We start from the raw sequence: 24,883 nt of genomic DNA on the forward strand, positions 1-24,883 counted from the left end.
CATATTTTAATGCTTTTTCTATGCTTCCTCCCCCAAAAGAAATTTACACATTAAAAGCAAATGGAATGTCCTTGAGAAAAGTTCAGTAACTGGGCCTTAGTAAATATTATAAAAACAACAATTTCTTCATCAGTATGAGAAACCAGTTTCAAAAAGCCTGAAGAATATGAATTAAGTGTTCTCTGGGAGAAATGGAAAAGGTTAAAATTCATCATTTTAACTGATAGGCTTTATACGGGAAAATAAGTAATGCAAAGAATACCAAATGCAGTTTTAATTTTGTTGTTTTTCCCAAATACATTTTCTAAGGGAAAAAATAGTTTAATTATTTCAATTGTAAACATGCTTATGATAATTATTGATTTTATGTTTAATAGTCCTTAATAAGATATATCTCTGAGTTTTAAAACACTGCATAAAAAAAATTATCACCTTTCTTCTTTTAAATGCAGTGCAACCTGTAAATTGTAATTTTAACTATTTCATGTTTTATGTGGTTAGATTAGATCTGAGCCTGTCTTTCATGGGTAAACAGAAATAGAATTAATTTCAATTGTAAACTTAAAACACCAATGTATTCACAAGACTACGAAATCAGGTTTTTTGCAAAAACTATTATTTCTATGCTTCAGCTTTTCTTCATTTCCTGGGGAGCAAAATAAGATAAAGTGCAAGGTCATCAGTTCTTCTAGCAAAAAAGGAAAAATTAGTAGTGGTAGAGTTTGACACCAAGATGAATATTTTTTTCTTAAGTTTAACCTTGTTCTGATTAATGCTTTGCCAAAGATTGTTGCTATCAATGAGTGATCTGGAATCAGTTCCTTTACTTACAAGAGAAATCAGAAAGGTTCTCTCCCCAAGCCTAAATATTATAGATTATCTACAGACAACAGGAATCAGAGGATTGCTATATTTCACAGGAATTGTGTTGACTTTGCTATTTTTGCCTCCTATTTCCTTAATCTACAGGGCAAGAACCCTTGGAAAGAACCACAAACAGTGTTCCTACCACAGAGGAAGAGCACAAAATTCCTGAACATAGTTATTGAAGGGGACAAGAGAATGTTATCTTAAGGGATATTAATGAAAAGATTTGGTTTTGTTTAAACAAAAGGGAATTTGCATGACTGATTCCAAAGGGAACTTGTGGGACCTACAGGAGTAGGCCAGAAAGCAAATAGGGATGAGAACCCAAAATCAAAATTCCCTTCACATTAGGGCTTATATTTAACCAAATGGAGTTGTGGATTTCTTTTGTAAAGGGTAAAAGAAGGGCTGGAAGCTTGATTTTTCCAGAGGCATTTATGTTTATGTGAGGGAGACAGAGCATGAAGGATAGACAATGACAGTAATACATCCTTAATACTGATACCAGACAAAAAGCCAAAGTGGAACCCAGTGGCTGGGGCTGGCCAGGAATTACTGAGGTGAGCTGGACAGGCTATGATTGAATACACAGATACTCAGGAAAGAATTCCTGGTCCATTCTTATGAAACTTCAATGTACAAACACATTTCCAATGTCAGTGTCTCTTTCAACCCTATGTCTCTTGCCTTGTATTTTTCTACTCAGTTTTCCATATCTTGAGCAATATCTCAGCATTTAAGAGAAATGTAATCTACTTATTAAAATACCAAATGGTGCATTTGAAGCTAATCTTCTTTCCAATCTTACTTTTTGATCTTAAAATTTTTTTCAAATATTACTTTAATTTTAAATTAAGTAGACCATGCTAACTATATAATCTTGGAAAGTTTTTTTACCTCTAAATTTTTTCATCTGTAAAATGTGGACAATCATACTTCAAACTGTTGTTGAGAGGATTAAATGGCATGATATGTGTAAATTGGTAAGTAGTCAGCCATAAATAAATGACTATTATTGACTTATTGTAAATTTTCCTTTAATCTTTTAATTTTTTTTACTTTTACATTTCTGCAGATTGCTAGATATTATGTCTGTTTTCATGATAGTTTGGACCTATCACAAAGGCACAGTCCATTTACCTAGTTATTATCTTGGGAAATTTGGCACATAGCCTTCTTTTGTTGTGGTTCCAGCTTGTTTAATCTCAGGGCTAGAGATGAAAGGAGTGGGGTCAATAAAATCTCCTCAACACCCTCAAGCTATTTACCATAATGAGCAATTAATTTCCTCTCTTGGATGTTTTCATATGAAGTTCTCCATGGGACATGAAAATAGCATAAACTACAAACTTGGAATATTTGCTAAAGAAGTCTAAATGCACATCTGTTCATCTAGAAGAAACATAGATTATCCCCTTTTATAAATTTGTATTTAAAGTTTTTATTTGGATGGAGATTGAAGTGGCCTCAGTTATTGATATGATTTAAATAGTTTTTACTGTTGTGAGAGATTTTTTTCCTTAAGATAGTTCAGTACAATTATATTGAACACATTTTAGCTAAGTAGCTTTTACACGTAGAGTAATAAAGGCAAAATTAGTCACAACATGTTCCATTCTCTGTATTGCATATCTTTTGTTCATATAAGTAGGTATTTTTCAAATTCAGTTTTATTAACACCATGTCTATTTTACTCAGGTGGTTAGTGCACGTTGCTAATGAAGCCAAGGGCATGGGTGACATCAGTTTTCGGGCCAATTAGTTTTACTCTGCCAACAGACCATAACCCTAAACTAAGGCAAATTGTGCTAAAACTGAATGCCCTTTACTATGCGGCAGCCAGAAATGGAACATATGTGATTATTTTATCCCAACTGGAAATACAACTCAGTGTCCATGTCGGTACAGGTCAAATCACTGTAGACTTACGTAAACACAGCACATTATCATTATTTTTAATTACCTTTATCTCTCTAGGTTCTTGCTTTTTTCTCAGATTACTTTGAGACAAATTAGTTCACTGATGTTTAAATCACTTTAATTTGAATATTTTTAATTTGAATATCTCCTGCATATATACTCCAAATCAGAGAGGTAAATAGTAGTTTTTACTGTGGGTATTCTACTGATACCTAGATTTAGAACTCTTACAAAGAGTTTCAACTTTTGTTTTATTCTCCATAAGCCCACAAATAAAAATATTATTTGAACTTTTAGGTCAGTTTCTGTTTTACCATTAAGTTTGATTGATGACTTCTATTCATAGCAGTAGTATATGAGTTAGGTTTATGATTCCCAGAGGAGTGTTGAGCCTTTAGAACCGCACATACACCTCTTACCATTAGTTAGCCCCTAAAAGTGTGACTGAACATTTCAAAACAGCTTATAAATCATTACAATTAACAACTTTCAAACTGTCCATCCAAAGCGACTGGCTTGACATGCCATCTGTTATTTTTTCTTTAAAACCCTGTAGTCCGTTTATTTAAGGCAGCCATTTAACATTTAAAATGATGCTTCTTTTTAAGGTGTATGATGGGCTAATGAAGACAAGCTTTTGTTTTAATTATCAACAATTTTTGTGATGCAATATAATTTTTGCAGCGCTCAGGGCCCTTTACAAATCAAAAGGAATCCAACTAAAACAGTAATTAATGTCAAATGACTAGTCACAAAAGGCCCTATTTAATTAAAAAGTTCTAATCTTTGATTAAACCTCATCACACGTTCTCCTGATTGCAAACTGTTGTCTGAAAAAGGAATGTAATTGGGGACAGAGTTTATTGTGTCTCTAAAATGACACCTGCAAATTACACAAAATGACTATGGTCTGCTTAAAGTTGAAAATTATTCTTAAGTCATGTTTTTATATGAGTTATTTTTCTCTTTTTGCAACTATAATCGGAAGCCTTGTTTTTCATTAAATAGTTTACAAGCAAAAAAATAGGAAAAAAATTTACTTATGAATTCAAAATCTGTTAATAAGTATGTTTTGGACCAACTATTTTTCTTGAAGTTGAAATCGAAGAGTATCTTTATTCTTGTAAAATCAATAGAAATGAGAGAAAAATTCAAAAATTGGGTCTACTCATGATTACATATTGTGCTTATAATTACAAAGTTTTCAAATGTACGTTTTAAAAATGTATATGTTATAAAGCATGTTGTTTTTAACTGCGTAGTGAAATTATTGATGGATAATTCAGTTTTCTTCTATTTATTGCCTTCCATTTCACTTTTTAATTTTGTTAGATTTATTTGTAAGATTCCTATGTTGGGACATAAATGTTGTTTTATTATATTTAGGTCATTAAAAATAGTTATAATCCTAACTGGACTTAAAAACAGAAGTTTATTGGCATACTACTGAATGGAAGGTACAGTCACGTGTTTTTTCTTTTTTCATTATGATGGCGAGGAGCTAAACAATATTCAGTTCAATAACATAATTAATTGCTCACTCAAGTTTTAATTGATCTTTTACACAGTAATGTTGTTTCAAACCATGTTACCACTATTTATATCCATATCCAATCAACTTTATGCCAATCTTATGTACCATTCTGACATCACCTGTGCCATTTTAACCATTTCTATTGTGCCCAAAGAAAATAATAAAAGAAGAATTTAAGAAAAGCTAGAGAGAAAAAGATTAAAGGAATCCATTCAGTACCTACTTCTGCCCTATGTGTGGCATTAAATATATACCACTTCATATAACCTACCAATCAAATCATTTATCATCTATATAGAAAACTTAGCACATATATAACATGGAATCTCTACAACAGTTCAAGGAAATGTAAATATTTCCTTCCTTGTAGTGATTAAACCACAGAAAATGTAAGTAAAACTTTTTAACAGCAAGTACTTTTGCTTATGACAGTTTAGTATCTCATAAATTATTTTTAATTCTAAGATCCAGCTAATGACTAAAGAAATAAAAATGCTTCCTTGAGTCTTCTTTTTAAAATAGAATTAAGCACTTGATTAATTAACATAACACATCTTAAAGTGTAGCATCAAGTCATTTGTATGTATGACTTATATGAGTAAAGCAGTTTGCTAAAATTTGTGGAACTGCCACTTCAGTAAAAAATGGAATTAACTTCATAAGGATAATTGAAACAATAAAGCAAGTTAAAAGACATGTCATAAAATGATTCCAAAATTAATCCTATCAAGTATTCAACATATGATGACAAAACTGAGAACCATCCACCTAAAATGAAAATATAAATATAAATTGTTATTGAATTTTGATGACTCTCTTCCTTGAACATCTAAGACTACTATAATCTTTTTATGTATAATAATGTAATAAACTGTCTAATTCTGGAGACAATTTCTATTATAAGGTGTACAAAAGAACAATTCCATCAGCAGGAAAATTTAACTCAAGAGTATTGTGATAGCTAAGAGAGATTGAACTCAACTCCCCTAAAACAAAAGGCACGAAAAGTTTAAATACTTGGATGAGGTAGTGCAAAACTATATTATATACACACACTCCTATTTATTTTTATATCTATGTTGGTAACCATGAGTACATCTAATTCCACTGAAAAACTGTGGAGTCACATGACTTCCACCTACTTCCAAATTTATATCTGCTTCCTGGAGTTTGACATTTGTTTACGCCATCTTAATTCTCCTGTATGTAGCCAATCTCCCAACGCTGTTAGGCTACTATACCCTCACATTGGGCCCTACACTGATTTGAACGTGCCTAATATTGGGCTGCCTACCTCATTTGAGTTTGTCTAATGGATTTGTGACAATGCAAGGAAATAAAGAAGAAGAGTGGAAGAGACAGAGTGGAAAGAACACCTGTAAACCCTCTACTAGATTTAGCTTTTGTAAAAATTTTGTCACATTTGTTTTCTCTTTCTCTTTCTTTCTCTTCTCTATATGGCATGGATGTATAAACATATGCATCCATTAAGAGTATATGCATATACATATCATCTGTGTATACACATGCATTACTTTCTGAATCATTTGAAAATAAGACTTACAAATCATAGCCATTCACTCCCAAATATTTTAATGTGTATTTCCTCAAAATAAGGATAGTGCCTTAAATAACCCCTTGTAGACTTACTGCCATCAAAATCTAACATTGATACAGTCATCCCTTGGTACGGGTGGTGGAGAAATTTGTTCCAACAACCTCCAAGAACCTATGCTGATACCAAATTTGAGGAATGCTCAAGTCCCTTATTTTAAATGATGTAAAAATTAAAAATAAATAAAGTAGTTGGGCATGGTGGCATGTGTCTGTAGTCCCAACTGCTCAGGAGGCTGAGACAGGAGGAATGCTTAAGTCCAGGACCCCAGGAGCTCCAGGCTGCAGTGAGCTATGATCACACCACTGCACTCCAGCCTGTTCCACAGAGTGAGACTGTGTCTTATTAAATGAATGAATAAAATGACATAGTATGACCTACTGTATCTGTCAGTTCTACATTCACAGATTCAACAGACCGTGGAAAGAAATACATTTTCCGACAGGCACAGTGGCTCATGCCTGTAATCTCAGCACTTTGGGAAGCCAAGATGGGTGGATCACTTGAGCCCAGGAGTTTGAGACCAGCCTGTACAACATGGTGAAACCCTATCTCTGCAAAATACAAAAATTAGCCTGATGTGGTGGCGGGTAACTATAGTCTCACTTACTCAGGAGGCTGAGGTGGGAGAATCACTTAAGCCCAGGAGGTTGAGGCTGCAGTGAGCAGTGATTGCACCACTGCACTGCAGCTTTGGCAATAGAGTGAAACCTTGTCTCAAACAGAGAAAAAAGGAAAAAAAGAAAATACAGTATTTTATATAAGTACAGTATGTATTTATTTTTGTCCAATCAACTAAGCATACACAAATTCTGTCATTTTATCCAATATTGTTATTTAGAGTATTTTTATTTAAGTAAAGAATCCTGTTTAGGATTGTTAATTAATTTCTCTTTAGTTTCCTCTAATCTGAAATATTTCCACAGCCTTTTTGTGTCTTGCATGACATTTACATTTGTGAAGAATGCAGTATCCCCAACTTTTTATTATAATATACCAATTTGTTATGAAATGTGCATTTCTTTTGATATGGATAATTAATTTCTTGCAAAATAATTTCATGTAGAAAATACTCCTACAAATATAGAACAGAAAAAGATCTTATGTCAATTTCAACACTAAAAGAAAGATCATCAGAATCAGTCTATATATCTATTAAGAGGGAATTAGTTACATACTAATATCTACACGATGAAATTCTACACATCCATTCAAAAATATAATGTTCTACTATGGAAAGATATTCTTGGTATATCATTACTGGAAGAAAAATAAATCATAAAAATGTGATTATCATGTCTCATTTAAATTTGCTAAGGTATTGCTGCTTTTATAAAAACTATGACAACCAAATTTAAAAAATTTATGTCAACATTATTTTGTATCAAAGATATACATTTAAAATATTACTCAGGTTATATTTAAGACTAATCTAAATAATTGAAACCTCTCCTAAATTCTAAAAAAAGTTTTAATTTTACTATTCCACAATTTTCTGACATTAGGTATTTATAACAAATTTACTGACATCTAAAAGTATTGTAATCATAAGTATTTTATTCAATATAGGACTTCTGATAGCAAAGTCTTTTTACAAATTTAGAAAAGGAGTATTCACTGGTATTTTGGAATATGTAAGATTATTATTAATTTAACAAATAATTTTTGGTAATATGTCTAGTATATAATCAAACAAATTACATGCTGAAACTGTACATATCAAATAACTATCAAAATAATGTGATTATCTTTTGAATCAACTTATAGACATTCAGCAGAAAGTCACATGTAGATATGTCATCTGTATAATAAACTAGCATGTCAATTTCCCCCCACAAAAATCATGCAATAGCCAGCAGAGTATTGATGCTAATTGGTATATGTTTTTCTTTTAGAAGTGAAAATTCTAACCTTTCACTTGACAGATGTTTGGGTAAAATGCCATGTAACATTTTGAAAGCTTATCTGTGCTCTTTACAGTTGTGTTTATGCTGCCACACATTCAGGAGCAAACAAATGAAAAAGTAAACAAGAGTAAAAATATGAATGCATTAGCTATTTACAGATAAACATATAAATCAAAAGCAAGTTAATCTCCCATATGTAAAAATATGTAACTAATTAATCAAATAAAATATCAACCTAGAAAGCATATTTCAAAACATTTGTAACGCTCGGAAACAAACAGCATATAGGATGGTCAAAAGATTCATAATTTTAAATAGATGTGAAAACCATATCTCTTATGAACACAAATTTCTAATTCTCAGATGCTGATTATATTCCTTTCTGTCATAATTTAGCTACAAATGACTACTAATGCAATAATTATAGTGACAACTGTTTTTTAGAGTTAGTAAAAATTTATTCAAGTATAATCTGGTTCCCACAAATGTGGGTAGAAGGAATGTCAGATATTTTATGAGCATTTTTGAGATTAAAAATTTAGTCTCTGTGAAGTTAGCTAATTTGCCTACTGGACTAGATTAAAACCAAGGTATTCTGATAATATTTTCAACCTCATTAATTAAGAGTCCACCCCCTCCTCACTTCAACAGTTATCAGAAACTTTTAGGTATAATTATGACTGCCAGTAATTCCATGTGCTTTATTATATGTTATGATTACTACGACTGCATCGCTAAATGAATTTATTAATGTCTCTATTAAAAACGTTTACCAAGTCCACACAAATCAATGAGTTTTGTTTGTTCTTGTGTCATAGCTATCTTTTTTTAGTTGTTTATTTATTATTATTTTTTTAAGAGAGATGAGATCTTGCTATGTTGCCCAGGCTGATCTAGATCTCTTGAGCTCAAGTGATCCTCCTGCTTCAGCCTCCCAAAGGGCTGAGATTACAGGCATGAGCCACTGATCCTGGCTTTGTATCATAAATATCTTAAGTTCATCAGGATAAAAGACAAATACATTTGATTGAAAAAATACACAGAGAACTATGAGTTATAATAAGTTAATTCATACTTTCATAAACAATAGTTTATCAATGTAACACTAATCTAATTGATCCACTAAAGAAACTCATCAGATATTGGACCCTATATACACAACAGTATTAAAATATAACAATTTAGTATACCTTATCTATGGAGTTAAGTAACAGAAAGAAAAGCAGGAAGTAGTAACAAGTATTTTTTTCCTTTGAAATGTTAAGTTACAGCATACCATATCAATAGGTTCTTATTTCATTTACCTATAAATTAATTTCTCTTTTTTGTTAACTGGCTTCTCAGCAATACATTAAAATAAAAAAAAAGATAGTTAGTCATGCACCCACACCCAGGTTGCTGCTATTCTACTTTGGGGATAAATTATTTACTATAACTGTTATAATGGAAAACAAGAAAAAGTAGTATAAGCAATCAGTTGGAACTCTCGAGTTTTGGAAAACAGATTTCTGTAAAGAAAAGATTTGCCTGGAGAAAAGAGCAAAAGAAAACATGGAAATTGATATCACTTATATAAGAGGTAGTGAAGTAATAAGAGACTAAATGTATTGGTGAGGGGAAATTGTACTACTTGTCTATTTATATATTTTCTTTATCATAAATTAATGTGTTCATAATACAATATTTATAAAATACATGATGTTAAGGAGTCACCCACCATTCTACCACTCATGGAAATATTTATAGCATATGTTTATAAATACTTGATGTTTATCTCACCATTTATTTTTCTACATACAAATGTGTATATACAAGTTTTAAGAATGTTTTAATAGTATATACTCTGTTCCTATTCCGTTTCAGTATACATTTTGACTGTTTCCATTTTATTAATTTTTATGTTAACATTTCGATGGACAGCTATCATATAAGTTGTAGAATTTGTTTATCCAATTCTTTTGTGGTTAGTCAGAATGCTACATTATATGGGGAAAAAAAAAGTACTTTGCAGATTTAACTAAGATTGCAGACTGATTTAGGGAGATTGTCCTTAGTTGTCTGACTGGACCCAATCTAGTAACATAAGCCCTTAAAAGCAGAGAATTTTCTTCTACTGGAGGCCAAAGAAATAGCACAGAAGGGGAATTCAGACAGATTTAAAGCTTAAGAAGGAACAGACTTTGCTGCTTTGAATATGGAAGAGCAACATGATAAAGAATGCAAACTGCTGAGGAAGTCTCTTGTCTGAGAACCAGCAAGGAAATATGGACCTCCACTCCTACAGCAACACTGAATTTATACAACCTTGGACCTTGGATGAAGCACCTTCCTTGTCTGCCTCCTTCACTATTATAATTCAATGCCCTAAAATTTACATCTCATTTGCTAAGTCAATAAATAAATAAATTATATTCCTTTTTTTGGAGATTGTTCTTTAATGTCACTTGTTGAAGATTTTTTTTTCCCTTTACTTGAGGAATAATTCCACCTTTCTTATTGATTTGTGGGAGCTCAAAGTTCTACACAGGTATTAAATACATAAAGGATGAGAATTTCAGAAGACAAATCTGTCTTATAGAAGAAGAAAAATGCATGAAAGTGAGTTAATGAAAATTAAAAGAAATTGGGAGACCACCCAAAGCAGTCCTGGGAAGCATAAATTAGGGTTACTCCTTAACAGTAATTTTCTCATCATCCTTGAATTTCACATGTCAGGGGAATATGTCTATGTTTGTTCTTACGTTTTGTTGGTATTCAATGAGCTGGTCTAATTTATAAACCTCGGCCTTTTCAAACTTTTCTCCTCATATTTTTATGGTTATAGATTTTCCTCAGTTTCCCCATTTTATTTTGTTTTCTTCTTTTAAAATTTCTGTCATTTATTACTATATTCTGGTAATAGCCTGTACTTGTCACTATATTTATTTGTCTCTGATTTTATTTATTTCTTCATCCACCCCATTGCACTGAGTTATTGAAAAATATCTGAACTTTCTCTTGCATTTCTCTGTTTTCTGCAATATTCTCTCTGCTATTGACGGCACTTACTGTAGTTTTTCACTTTACAGTCATGATATTTTATTTTAAGATGGAGTCTAACTCTTGTTGCCCAGGCTGGAGTGCAATGGTATGATCTCAGCTCACTGCAACCTCCACCTCCCAGGTTCAAGTGATTCTCCTGCCTCAGCCTCCCAAGTAACTAGGATTACAGGCACCCACCACCATGTCCACCTAATTTTTGTATTTTTAGTAAAGACGGGATTTCGCCATGTTGGCCAGGCTGGTCTCGAACTCCTAATCTCAGGTGATCCACGACCTGGGCCTCCCAAAGTGCTGGGATTACAGGTGAGCCACTGCGCCTCAGTCATGAAATTTAAATATTGTTACTTTTTCTTCATAATCACCTATTCAAGTTTCATGGATTCACTGTTTCCAAAAATCTTTTTGAGACCATGATGTAGAATTTTTACAAAGACTTTCTTCTGTTTCTGCATTAATTCCACTTTGTTAGAGAATGTATACTTTGATTCCTTAATGTGATCCTGAAACTCTAACTTATAGTACTATTTTTCATAATGATACACTTCCCTTGTTCATCTTCACAGAGAGATCCTTGAGGGTTAAGACAGGTTCCCTGAGAGACTGCAAATTTTTATCAAATCCAGACAACAGTGAGGGCTGAAACTTCTGATTCACTTCCTATAACTACTGATAAAATTTGCAACCACTACTTTCCACAGCCTACTATTTGTGCTTCTTCTCTTCACAGACATGATATTTACATTCTTCCAGGGTCTCTTCCTCTTACTCCCAGAGAAGTGACTGTGGGGAGTTAAGACTTGAGAAATGCCCTTCAATGTAGTCCCATCTCACCTGTATCTATAAATCACTCTTAGTTACTCAAATATGTTACTGTTGTTCTTTCTATTGTCGTGCACAATTTTGTTTGTATTCATTTATTTTCTAGTGATATTTTAAATGACAATTTAGCAAGATTTGAGGCAAAGGAGTAATACGTGACAACTGCACATGCCACTAACTCAATTTAAAATTAGGACAAGGTTTTAAACTGTGTTTAATCTTAGGTAATTCTTAGGTGCTTAAATTTCTTCTAATCTGGAGTCCGTGGATCATAAGCAATTTCGTAGCTTGCTTCTTCATAAATAACTTTTTAAAAGTATATAATATTTGAAATATAATGTTTTTATATGCAAATATATTGGAAATATATTTGAAATTCAAATGCACTCAGCAGATTCTTGGAAGGGTGAATGACTTAAAAATCTAGTTACCACTTTTAGAATATTGTTAATTTATATTTGTTGAAAAGACTGAGCCATAAAATAAACTTTTAAATCTTCACCATTTTCATGCCCTTCTCTTACGGCTCTTGCCTGTCCACATCAGAAGTGCCCTTTACCTCTAGCTAGATAGACTTATAACATCCATCTTTCACCAGTCAGAGTGAGAAAGATCTCTACATCTCAATGGATTTGTTGCTGCTAAGCCTGAATAGTAAAGTGAAAAGACCGCACCCTGGACAATCTTTTCATTCTCCCCTGGTTGTGAGATGCACTTGAACCACAATAGTTTCAAGCTTCCAATTGTAAATGAAGTTTCTGGTCATAAGCTCAGGAAGCTGTTTTTATAAACAGATTTTTCAATTATTAAAATACGATCATATTGTGAAATGTATTACACAAATTCATCTCACTTTTCTTAAAATTTTAATATTAGCAGATTAAAGCTAATTCCTGAAAATTTTTGAAACTGAGCTACTTCAGTGTTTGTAAACACTGAGTATGCTAGTCAACTATATACAATTCCTACAAGTGTTCATGAAAATATTTGTGTAAATTGAATTTATAGATCACCATCAAATTTATTGAAAAGAGGTTTTGTAGCATTCTTGAATGGATCTTTGTAACAAAGGAGTTTAATTAGCAGTATTCTTTACTGATATACTTTCAGAATATTGTTAATTTATATTTGTGTAAATAGCTGAACAGTACAATACATTTTAAACTAATCTGCTTTTATGACTTTCTTCGAGTCTTATGCCCTGAGTATATGATTTGGAGGGGAAAATGGATCACCCTGACTCATATAATTATTATAACCAATATGTTTCTGAATTTGATCTGTATGTTTCTGAGAAAAGATGGCCAATATTTAAATAAGTACTTGAGAATCTAAATTCCTTTTTTCTAATACTACATTTATGATTATCACATATCAAACATATATTGCAATAAGCATTTTTGGTAAGAAATTAAGACGTCTCACTTATTTACTACCAAAGTTCTACTTAAATCTTTCAATGTTTAATTAAAATATTATATAAATCATTCTATTTCTGTTTTAGTATTGTCGATTTGTAAATGATTATGGCCTTTTTCTGACATATTCTTCTTATCTTTTCTCTTACCACTGGGAAAAAAGTGACACTGACTCAGAAAGCTACAAATACTCTTTAAAAATCTGAGTATACAGATAGATTACATTTCAGTAGCTCCAAAAATCAATTCAGTCATGGTAAATTTCAAGAAGTTTCATTCCAGTGGTTCCTTTTATTTAGTATCTAACATCATTTCAAAAACTTCACTCAAGTAAGAACAGAAATTATTTTATCAGATGTATATTTGTTTATGAATATTTTGGGGGAAAAAAAAAAACGAAACAAAGGTGCTTTACCTAAAACAAGAGTGTGCTGTTTTGAGGGTTACAGACAATAGCTGTTTAACAGCCCTTGGTTTTCTACTGAAATGCTCCGAATTTTAAAAGATAAGAGAAAGTAATATGCTTAGCTCGCTGAAAAGAGGAATTTACATAAGCAGAACGTAATTATCCAAGTAAGACCTTGTCGCTGAAACTTGGGAGGGTTAATGATTATGATGATAATTAAAATGCAGGGATTTGTAGAGCACTTATTTGCTTTCTGAAGAGCTCAGCGTACTTCTATATTCTTCTCATTGATCTCTGGGCAAGAGCTATACAATAGGCTGTTTAAATACCTCAGAATTATGGAAAGAAACATATGGCTTGTTATATCCATAAGTTATTGTAAGCTTTTGGTTTTTGCCTCACCTGAAAGGCAGGACCTCCTGTGACACAGCTTTTTGAAACATCATTTTAGGTCATTGTTGCTAAACTGACTCTGAGGAAAGAGTGCCACCTACTGAATCAAATTTCCCGGGTTCCCTCCAAGGGCTGGTCTCCAGCTTTAGAATTGTCCTAACATGCTTAACTATAAGAAATAACGGGATTGCTGCACCATGCATGAAATCATCTTTGTTTCCAGCTTTAACCACTTTATTTTAACAATCCACAGGTTACATCTATAAATTAACTATTTAATTCATAAGCTTTTCTTTTGTTTTTCAAAAGTAGTATACAAAGATTAAACAAACCTAATTTTCCTAAGAAGTAAATTTCCCTAATGCCTGAATCTCTCTCTCTATTGTCAAAGTGACCACAAGGGGGAGCTAGCATGTAACTTCTTATGGGGCAGGAGCATTGACGTTGTGTAATGAATTGATCTTACTTCTGGCTGACAAATCAGGAAAGAATGGAAATATGCCACTTGAAACTCACGAAGCTCAAGACAGTTTTTCTCTGAATTACATCTTGCACAACGTAATCTAACTCCCCTTCTTAATATGTACTAGCTAATACATCAGATAGAGTGTAACATGTTTTTTGGTCAGACAATTCTTTTTTATCTAGGGTCAAGTCTATCTATACATACACAATTTATTTTGACCTTACTAAATGACGTTCAATTTTAAAACTTAAATGTTTTTAAATATTAAAGTCTTAAAATATTTAAATTCTTAAAATAATTTTAAATATATCTCAGTACTTCAGAATATATGCCCTGAAATATGTGTCATTATTCAAGAGTCATTGGTTACTAATTTATATTTACTTCTGACTTACAAACTTAAAATTATACGTAAAGTACATAAATACAAGTTGTAAATTTAGGTCATTTATTGCAGAAATTACAAATTAATCTCATGCTATGTAACTTCCCTGTCTTTGTAGGGTTAATCCTACAAAGTGACTTCGAGTGTTCATTGGCAACGCACTTCCTATACTAGCAAGGAGAACCCATATTAACAGGTACGTAAATCTCATCATATAATTACATATTATAGCATAGACATAATGTTGAAGAAAATTAAAATACATTTCCTGATCTAAATATTTTTTCTAATAGTAACATTTCACAATTGTAATAAAAACAGAAAAAGTTCCATATTAAATTTAAAATGCTGTCTGTTTACATAAATATTTTATACTTTTTCTTATTGTGTTGCTCTGTAGGCAAGATTGAGTTTTCACAAAATTTAAAAATAAATAATAATTAAAATTTTTACAAATTATAAACAAATTATTAATTTTTTCCAGAATTTTAAAAATTCTTGTTAAATTACATTGCTTTTATACAGTCCATGTTTATCATCAAGGAGAAAGATACGTTTTAGCAATTGTCCTGTTAGTAGTGTGGATTTCTCATTTGTTAAAAGGTTAACTTTTTATTAAAAAGTCAGAAAATGGGCCAGGCACGATGGCTTGCTCCTGTAATCCCAGCACTTTGGGAGGCTGAGGCAGGCGGATCACCTGAGGTCAGGAGTTCGAGATCAGTCTGACCAACATGGAGAAACCCCATCTCTACTAAAAATACAAAATTAGCCAGGCATGGTGGCTCGTGCCTGTAATCCCAGCCTACTGGGGAGGCTAAGGCAGAAGAATCTCTCCAACCTGGGAGGCAGAGGTTGCAGTGAGCTGAGATCTCCCCACTGTGCTCCAGCCTGGGTGACAGAGTGAGACTCCATCTCAAAAAACAAAACAAAACAAGTTATAAAATGGTTGATGGCTGTGTATTAGAGGTGAACGACATATATCTCTAAAAGAGAAGAGCAGCTAGGGGAACTAGCTATGAAGGAACTTCTATCATTAATTTGATAATTTAAATGTGACATGGAAATATTTGATACATATTATATATAAAACAGTTTAGCTATTAAATTTACTTTTGAAAATTTTCCATTAATGAATAAAAATATATGAAACCAGGCAGTGAAATGATGGTAAATATGATACAGAAAGAGAAAATAATTGTGGAGAGAATGGCTTTTTATTCATATAAACAATGACTGCATTGAAAACATCAGCATCAAAAATGTCTCTTAAGAACTGTATTTTACTGAACTCAAGAAGACAGCAAGTAGGACAAGTGGCTGAAGAATGTTAAAACTGATGCTATTATGACTGCATGCATAAACTCTCATAACTACAACTACAACTAATAAATATATATCTTAAGGAGTCTTTCTGAGGCAAAATTAAATAAGTTATATTACATAAAAGTCCATAAATTGTATTTTAACACTATTCTTTAATAATAGTGTTATTAATTCAATTATTGGAATACTATAGCAGTACTAATCATTTTTATCAGTCTACAAAAATGTTTTAATAGTTGTCTTTTTGAAGCTATTTCACCATAACAATCAATTTACCTTTAAAACGCACCTAGATTAGCATATTTTATTAATTAGACATTATATATATATATATATATATATATATATATATATGGCTTTCCAAATACTTTTCTCAATGAGTATGCACACATACATAGCTTGAATAACTGACAGATCTTTAGATGTTTAATGTGTGTGTATTAAAAGATATAATGTCTGTTTAAGGTTAAGACTATCATTTGTAATTATAAATAACAACTATCAATCAGTCTCTTCTTGAGAAATGTGAGACTGAAGGTATCTTTAGTTATTTATACACAATATACAATCTTCTAGATTCCTCAGTTTGGGGTTCTATGTCTATAGCCTTCTATGGGGTTAAAAAAATATTTCTGAAAGATTTAGCAGTATTTATACTATCTCTCTTTTTAAAATTAAGTTTAATACTTTAAACATAGTGAAGAATACATTCCTCAATAACTATATTGTAAACAAAAAAAACTATTTGGGGGAAAAATACAAGTCTGAAGAGATGGTTAAAAATTAAGAGTGGTTATTGTGGTTAAAGGAAAGCCAAACCATTGGAAATGAGATATCAGTTAATTTCCCGCCCTTTGACCATAAATTAGGTATGGGACACAAGGAAAAAACTTAAATGCTTTGGGTATACGTCAGTATTCAGCAATAAAATTGAATTATACAGGTTAAATACAACACAAATATGTGATACATTTCTGTCAGATACCCTTTGGTATTCACCTAAAGTATGGTAGTTCTTTTTATATACACGAGGGGGCGATGTGACATAATTACTCTGGAGGGGTCATAAGCAAATTTATGAGGATGTATTTTCATATCACTGGGTCTCTTGGACACTGCATTTCTAACAACTCTCGGTTGCCTGCCAGCACATCTCATTAAGGCTAATTGATAAATCATAATACCCTTTCCTTGGAATTTTTCCCATTCTCTTGTTTTTGCTTTGTGGCAAACAAACCTCAAGGATATTTTATTACTTTCTTTGAATTAGTGTGTAATGCAAAAAAGACATAGATTTGCTGTATTTAAAAATTAATGATTAATAAATGAATGTGCAGTCACTATTCTTTATTTAAGTTAGCTGCTGTTTTTAAAGCCTTAAAGCCTCTGATTTTCAGTTTCCAAAATACGTGCCTTGGAACAGAGGTATTAACCCTAAAGAGACATAAAACGGGCATTTCCCAAGGCAGCATGGTTAAGTACTCACTCAGGAAAACAATCTAGATCTCTACAAAGCTCTAGCTCTACCATTCAACAGTAGTATATGCGTGACAAACTACCTGTTCAGAAAATACAAAGACACTTTAGGATTTAAAAGTCTGGCTGTAAATAGCTTCTCTTTGAAATTTTAAACTGTTAGAGTCTCTTAAGGGAGTGACGAATTTTGGATACAGATCAGACTGCAAATTCAGACTACAGGTTATCTCACTGAATACTCCAGGAAATAAATAGCTCCCATACCTGAATCTTTAAGTAATTATCCCAAAAACAGTCTTCAGAACTTTCTTGTAATTGGTTTGGATTTGATTTCCTTTGAAGGCTGAATGATTCATGTTACATACTTGTATGTTAGTCATTCACAATTTATAAATGGCAACTTAACTTCAGTATTTATGAATTGCGATCAATACTCTAGCAATCAAAACACTCACCTTTTCTATTTCAATACTTCAATTTTCTTTTTTGTTCTTAACTCTTTCTCAGAACGGCTGGATCACGAGCAAACCAGGCTCCAGTTGCAGATGTTTATGATAATAGTTAGGGAAGAAACCGTCTGTGAGATTAGTAAATGAATAAATAGATGAATCAGAAGTCGGTATGTGTATGTGTGTTTGTGTATATTGTATGTGGTGGTGTTGTGGTGTATGTGTGTATATATGTGTGTGTTATGGCTTACAAAACAGGAATCTTAGATATCCTAATGATTGGCCTTCATGTTTTATACTTTTGTTTTCATGGAGCTTTGGCAAATGCGGTTATCAATGGCTGTTTGATCTTAAGGAGAAACAATCAAATTGCAATGTGACACTTTAATAACAAGAATGGAGGTGAACAAAACACCACAACTAGTGTGTGTGTGTTTGTGTGTGTGTGTGTGTCGGGGGTAGGGGGTGGGTATCCACTTTACCTTGAACCTGGGCCGAGATGGTTGGGAAGAATGATCAAAAAGGGTAGAACCGAACCCTAAGTAGTAGTCAGCCAGATTTGAGTTTACAAAGCTTGTATTGACAGTGAGCCTTTCTCCTTAAAGGAGAGGCTCTATTCCTCTTAAGAGACATAGCTTCTCTTTCAATGGGCGTCTGCTTTTCTTCTGAAACACTTTCATAATTAAGTGACTTTCCTTGCATGGGTGCCTGGGGACAGCTGATTTTTCTCAGAGGATGAAGGAAGTTACATATTGATTGCTGTTGCTCGCGGCATGTTCGTACCAGTGCGGGCAGAAACGGGCTCACGAGCGCCCTCGAATTCACACACACTCACAGAAATACACATCTCAGCCCGTGGAAACGCGCTCACACACACCCACTTACACGCCTCCGCACCTCATTCACATGGGTCCACGCGGAGTCAAGGCTGCGCTTCCCTTGGCATGGGCGTATGTGCGGCGAGGGCGTGTGTGCGTGCGTGTGTGAGAGTGTGTGTAGAGAAACCCACTAGGCAGACCGCAGCTACCTTATTCTACAAGCATGCTGCGATTCCCGATCACGTGTATGTAGAACCACAAAAAAACTAAATCGCTGTTAAACTTTTTTTTATAAATTCTCTTTTCCGAAGGAAGGCGGTGGAAGAGCTACTCCCGGTAGTTAAAGGTGCCGGAGACCCGCCGGCGAATCCTGGGGCGCGTCCGCCTCGGCGGAGCGCTGGGCTCAGCCAGCCGGACTGGTTCCCCATCTAACTGATCTAATCAATGACTCCTAAGTGCTGGGGCTCCTGGCCCCGCCCCCGCCATCCTCTTCTCCGCCTCCCATTGGACGCGGGCCGAGAAGGCAGGGCCTTGCTCCTCGCTCGGATTGGCTGGCAGGGAATCAGTATCAATGTTTAAGCGGCGGCGTGAGGTGAATAGAGTCAGTCAGCAAGAGACGCTGGGGAGAGAGCCGGAATCGCAAACCTGGCGGATGCGGCAGCAGCGGAGGGCGGCTGGGGAGACGCTACTCCAACTGTTGAATTGAATTTTCACCTTTCCTTTCATCCGCTGCTGTGCTTGCGGAGATGGATTTATTTGCTTTGAAATCCGCACATCTTTCTCAGACTGTGGGGTGATCCCGACACCAGACTGAAAGAGACCACCCATGACAGAAAAGGAGGAATTAAAAAAAAAAAAAAAACCCTCCACAACAGACTGCATAATTAACTAGACACACGGATGTTGGACTTTTGTGAATAGAGAAAACTGAGAGGAAAATCTTGAACTATGATGCGAGGCTAAGCTGGGAACAATTACTGGAAAACCGATTTTGTTTTTCCTTTTCCAAGACTCTGAAAAATTTCGGGGTGCCTCTCGCCTAACCAAGAGGAAAGGTTTAAAAAAAATAAACAAAATAAATAAACCAATATACCTAGCAAAGCAGACGCCTTGTTTTCCAGAACCTCGGACTCCGGCAGAAAGAGGTAGAGTAAAAGCGCTGCTAGATTCAGCTTCACCTTCCTCCCTCCATCCCTTTCTCTTGCATTTTCTTTTCCCCCAAAACATGAATCTGGTTTTTCTTTCTATAGACTGAGTCAGAAAAAGCGTTAGAAGAAGCTGCAACTAATGTCTGTGAAGGGAGGACCGTGAGTCGAGAGTGAATACGATTCGTTCCGCTGCTTCTGACTCATCCGGCAGATCGGAACACCTGCATTTCTGGATGTGTCATTCCCGTATGTCGAGGCGCCTCCAGAACCCGAAATAATGTATAGACAGACCTGTGTCTAACAACCCCTCAGAGGGACCTCCCCGGGGTAGGCGCCCCTGGCTGGACCGCCGCGGCCGCAGCTCTGCACCCCCTGCCCTCCCTGAGTCGCCCAGAAAGACTGAGAGCGAGACTGCAGAACGCATCACGCCAAACCTTGATGTGTTGCTTTCATCCAGCCCACTCCTCCTACTATAAGAGAAAATTGAAGGGGGAAAAAAAACCCGTACTTTATTTGCTTCAAATATTCATCACTTTTATTCCTCGCCAAGGTTTTCTTTTCTAGATGAAGAGGACTGGGAGGCAGGGCTATTGGAAGGAGATGCTGAATAGAAAGAAAAGAGAGGCACTTGACAGCCCAGCCCTGTGAATGCAGAGACTGTTTCCCTTCTAGCGAGAGACAGGGAGAGTGTGTGTGCGAGGACTGGGAGGGAGGCTCCCCTTTCCTTTTTATTCGGCCTCCCCCTCCCCCTTTGAATCTGCACGTCCAACCATGAGTTGCCTGTTGATTTCCCTTCGCCTGGGAAGAAAAGCAAACTGGAATTAAACTGCTTGGAGAGAAGTCTTTGCTCGCGGGGAGAGGATGGGATGGTAGCGGAGGCTACTGGCTTGGCGTAGAGAAATTAGAGAGTGTGTTCTACGAACAGAGGAGAAGATTTATCTCTCTATTTCCCCCCTCCCAATAGACACACACAGCAATTGCTGATCAGGCTGTGGCTTTCTTGATTTCGGGGGAGAGCCTTTTCCGAGGAAGAGAGGGAGGAGCCTGGTGGGGAGAGGAAACTACAAATCGGGACACTAGTTCTTTACGCTGCATTTCCTCCCCTCCCTTTGGCTGCTCGGAAAGGAGAGAGAGGAAAAAAAAATTACGCTTGGCTGGGAGATGCAGTCCGCCGCCGCCGCTGCCTTAGCCAGCAATGCAAGATTAGATCTCTAAATGCAGCAAAACACTGCCTGAAAACAGACCAGCCCGCGCAGCAAGCAGGCATTCCACGGTGCGCTGGGGAAGCTTCAAAATATATCTGTGACTCTGTCTTCGTTGCTCTTCATCCCTATCAGTTTCATCAAGGGAAGCGAGCAGCAAGTAAGAATTTCACTTTCGGATCTGCCTAGAGACACACCTCCCTGCTCCCACCCCCACTCGATGTGAAGAGTATTCCGGAGGCTCCGGGCGGGAGTAGATTTGCAGCACCCTAGCGGGAGCGAGGAAAACCTACTGATTCTTTAGCTCATTATCATCTCTCCCAGACGAGATTTCCTTCTTATCGCCTGCCTCATCGCTCAAGTTTGAGCCTCCCGAAGTCCAGGCGGGAGAGACGAAACCCCTGGCTCGCCCCCAGCCGCAGGAAGCCGCCGCCTTGCTCCAAGCCCCTGCAGCTCTGCTGCACCGCAGCTTCTCACCCAGTGCGGATGCTGTAGATCAACAGGTTCAGGCAACTTGAGCGGAATAAGGAGAGACCACCGGGTGCCGCAGCTCGGGTGCAGAGGGAAAAAAGGACCCATAGACTTGTGGCTCGCGTCGCGCGCGCACGCTGCGCCAGGGCCCCAGGCTGGCGCGCACTGCCTCGCTGGCCCCTCCAGTCCGGCTGTTCCTGCCCCCACCTTACAGGTCTGGGATGTACCTTTCCATCTGTTGCTGCTTTCTTCTATGGGCCCCTGCCCTCACTCTCAAGAACCTCAACTACTCCGTGCCGGAGGAGCAAGGGGCCGGCACGGTGATCGGGAACATCGGCAGGGATGCTCGACTGCAGTCTGGGCTTCCGCCGGCAGAGCGCGGCGGCGGAGGGCGCAGCAAGTCGGGTAGCTACCGGGTGCTGGAGAACTCGGCACCGCACCTGCTGGACGTGGACGCAGACAGCGGGCTCCTCTACACCAAGCAGCGCATCGACCGCGAGTCCCTGTGCCGCCACAATGCCAAGTGCCAGCTGTCCCTCGAGGTGTTCGCTAACGACAAGGAGATCTGCATGATCAAGGTAGAGATCCAGGACATCAACGACAACGCGCCCTCCTTCTCCTCGGACCAGATCGAAATGGACATCTCGGAGAACGCTGCTCCAGGCACCCGTTTCCCCCTCACCAGCGCACATGACCCTGACGCCGGCGAAAATGGGCTCCGCACCTACCTGCTTACGCGCGATGACCACGGCCTCTTTGGACTGGACGTTAAGTCCCGCGGCGACGGCACCAAGTTCCCAGAGCTGGTCATCCAGAAGGCTCTGGACCGAGAGCAACAGACTCACCATACGCTCGTGCTGACTGCTCTGGACGGTGGCGAGCCTCCACGTTCCGCCACCATACAGATTAACGTGAAGGTGATTGACTCCAACGACAACAGCCCGGTCTTCGAGGCGCCATCCTACTTGGTGGAACTGCCCGAGAACGCTCCGCTGGGCACCGTAGTCATCGATCTGAACGCCACAGACGCGGATGAGGGTCCAAATGGCGAAGTGCTCTACTCTTTCAGCAGCTACGTGCCCGACCGCGTGCGGGAGCTCTTCTCCATCGACCCCAAGACCGGCCTAATCCGTGTGAAGGGCAACCTGGACTATGAGGAAAACGGGATGCTGGAGATTGACGTGCAGGCCCGAGACCTGGGGCCTAACCCTATCCCAGCCCACTGCAAAGTCACGGTCAAGCTCATCGACCGCAACGACAACGCGCCGTCCATCGGTTTCGTCTCCGTGCGCCAGGGGGCGCTGAGCGAGGCCGCCCCTCCCGGCACCGTCATCGCCCTGGTGCGGGTCACTGACCGGGACTCCGGCAAGAACGGGCAGCTGCAGTGTCGTGTCCTGGGTGGAGGAGGGACGGGCGGCGGCGGGGGCCTGGGCGGGCCCGGGGGTTCTGTCCCCTTCAAGCTCGAGGAGAACTACGACAACTTCTACACGGTGGTGACTGACCGCCCGCTGGACCGCGAGACACAAGACGAGTACAACGTGACCATCGTGGCGCGGGACGGGGGCTCTCCTCCCCTCAACTCCACCAAGTCGTTCGCGGTCAAGATTCTAGACGAGAACGACAACCCGCCTCGGTTCACCAAAGGACTCTACGTGCTTCAGGTGCATGAAAACAACATCCCGGGAGAGTACCTGGGCTCTGTGCTAGCCCAGGACCCCGATCTGGGCCAGAATGGCACCGTATCCTACTCTATCCTGCCCTCGCACATCGGCGACGTGTCTATCTACACCTATGTGTCTGTGAATCCCACAAACGGGGCCATCTACGCCCTGCGCTCCTTCAACTTCGAGCAGACCAAGGCTTTTGAGTTCAAGGTGCTTGCTAAGGACTCCGGGGCGCCCGCGCACTTGGAGAGCAACGCCACGGTGAGGGTGACAGTGCTAGACGTGAATGACAACGCGCCAGTGATCGTGCTCCCCACGCTGCAGAACGACACCGCGGAGCTGCAGGTGCCGCGCAACGCTGGCCTGGGCTATCTAGTGAGCACCGTGCGCGCCCTAGACAGCGACTTCGGTGAGAGCGGGCGCCTCACCTACGAGATCGTGGACGGCAACGACGACCACCTGTTTGAGATTGACCCGTCCAGCGGCGAGATCCGCACGCTGCACCCCTTCTGGGAGGACGTGACGCCTGTGGTGGAGCTGGTGGTGAAGGTGACCGATCACGGCAAGCCCACCCTGTCTGCAGTGGCCAAGCTCATCATCCGCTCGGTGAGCGGATCTCTTCCCGAGGGGGTGCCACGGGTGAATGGCGAGCAGCACCACTGGGACATGTCGCTGCCGCTCATCGTGACTCTGAGCACTATCTCCATCATCCTCCTAGCGGCCATGATCACCATCGCCGTCAAGTGCAAGCGCGAGAACAAGGAGATCCGCACTTACAACTGCCGCATCGCGGAGTACAGCCACCCGCAGCTGGGCGGGGGCAAGGGCAAGAAGAAGAAGATCAACAAAAACGATATCATGCTGGTGCAGAGTGAAGTGGAGGAGAGGAACGCCATGAACGTCATGAACGTGGTGAGCAGCCCCTCCCTGGCCACCTCCCCCATGTACTTCGACTACCAGACCCGCCTGCCCCTCAGCTCGCCCCGGTCGGAGGTGATGTATCTCAAACCGGCCTCCAACAACCTGACTGTCCCTCAGGGGCACGCAGGCTGCCACACCAGCTTCACCGGACAAGGGAATAATGCAAGCGAGACCCCTGCCACTCGGATGTCCATAATTCAGGTAGGAGACTTTTAGCATAACTGGGAGTTAACTTTTTTTTTTTTTTTTTTTTTTGGAGCTGTCCTGAAACCTTTGGAACAGGGCAAGCCACTCTACCAGCAGCAGTGAGAGGGGAAAAAAAATTAAATGAAAACGGTTTACACTTTTGACACTGTGTATATATCACATTCTACACATAACCCCTCCCATGTAAAGAGTCTAAACTCTGCAAAATGTAAATGTCTTACTCCTATTTCATTTTAAAATTTATTTTTATAGGTTTAAAAATGTTAGCAATGTTCAATAATAATAGATTATTTTACTTATTTTTATTTGTTGGTTTATATTTCTTTTCATAAAAAAGAACTCCCAGAGCGGAAAAAAGTTTTAGTTAATTATCTTGAAAATATTTTAATGCTGTTTTTGTAAATGATGCCAAAAATGAAAGAAACTTATATC

General features: G+C 37.9%; 1 protein-coding gene and 1 long non-coding RNA gene across 3 annotated transcripts in view; one reads left to right on the plus strand and one right to left on the minus strand.

Moving 5' to 3' along the window:
• The window catches only part of LOC106994281 (uncharacterized), a 146,336-nt gene that overhangs the window by 19,839 nt on the left and 101,614 nt on the right, over window positions 1-24,883 (minus strand). The window lies entirely within an intron of this gene.
• Window positions 19,443-24,883, plus strand: part of PCDH17 (protocadherin 17) — a 96,996-nt gene continuing 91,555 nt past the window's right edge. The window contains exon 1 of one of the 2 annotated variants that reach the window (XM_077973565.1): window positions 19,443-24,235. In XM_077973565.1, the coding sequence (XP_077829691.1) occupies window positions 21,881-24,235 (2,355 nt within the window). In that variant the 5' untranslated portion in view covers window positions 19,443-21,880. 2 annotated transcript variants of the gene reach the window in all.

Source organism: Macaca mulatta, chromosome 17 (genome assembly GCF_049350105.2).
Source record: "Macaca mulatta isolate MMU2019108-1 chromosome 17, T2T-MMU8v2.0, whole genome shotgun sequence".
Lineage (NCBI taxonomy): Eukaryota > Metazoa > Chordata > Mammalia > Primates > Cercopithecidae > Macaca > Macaca mulatta.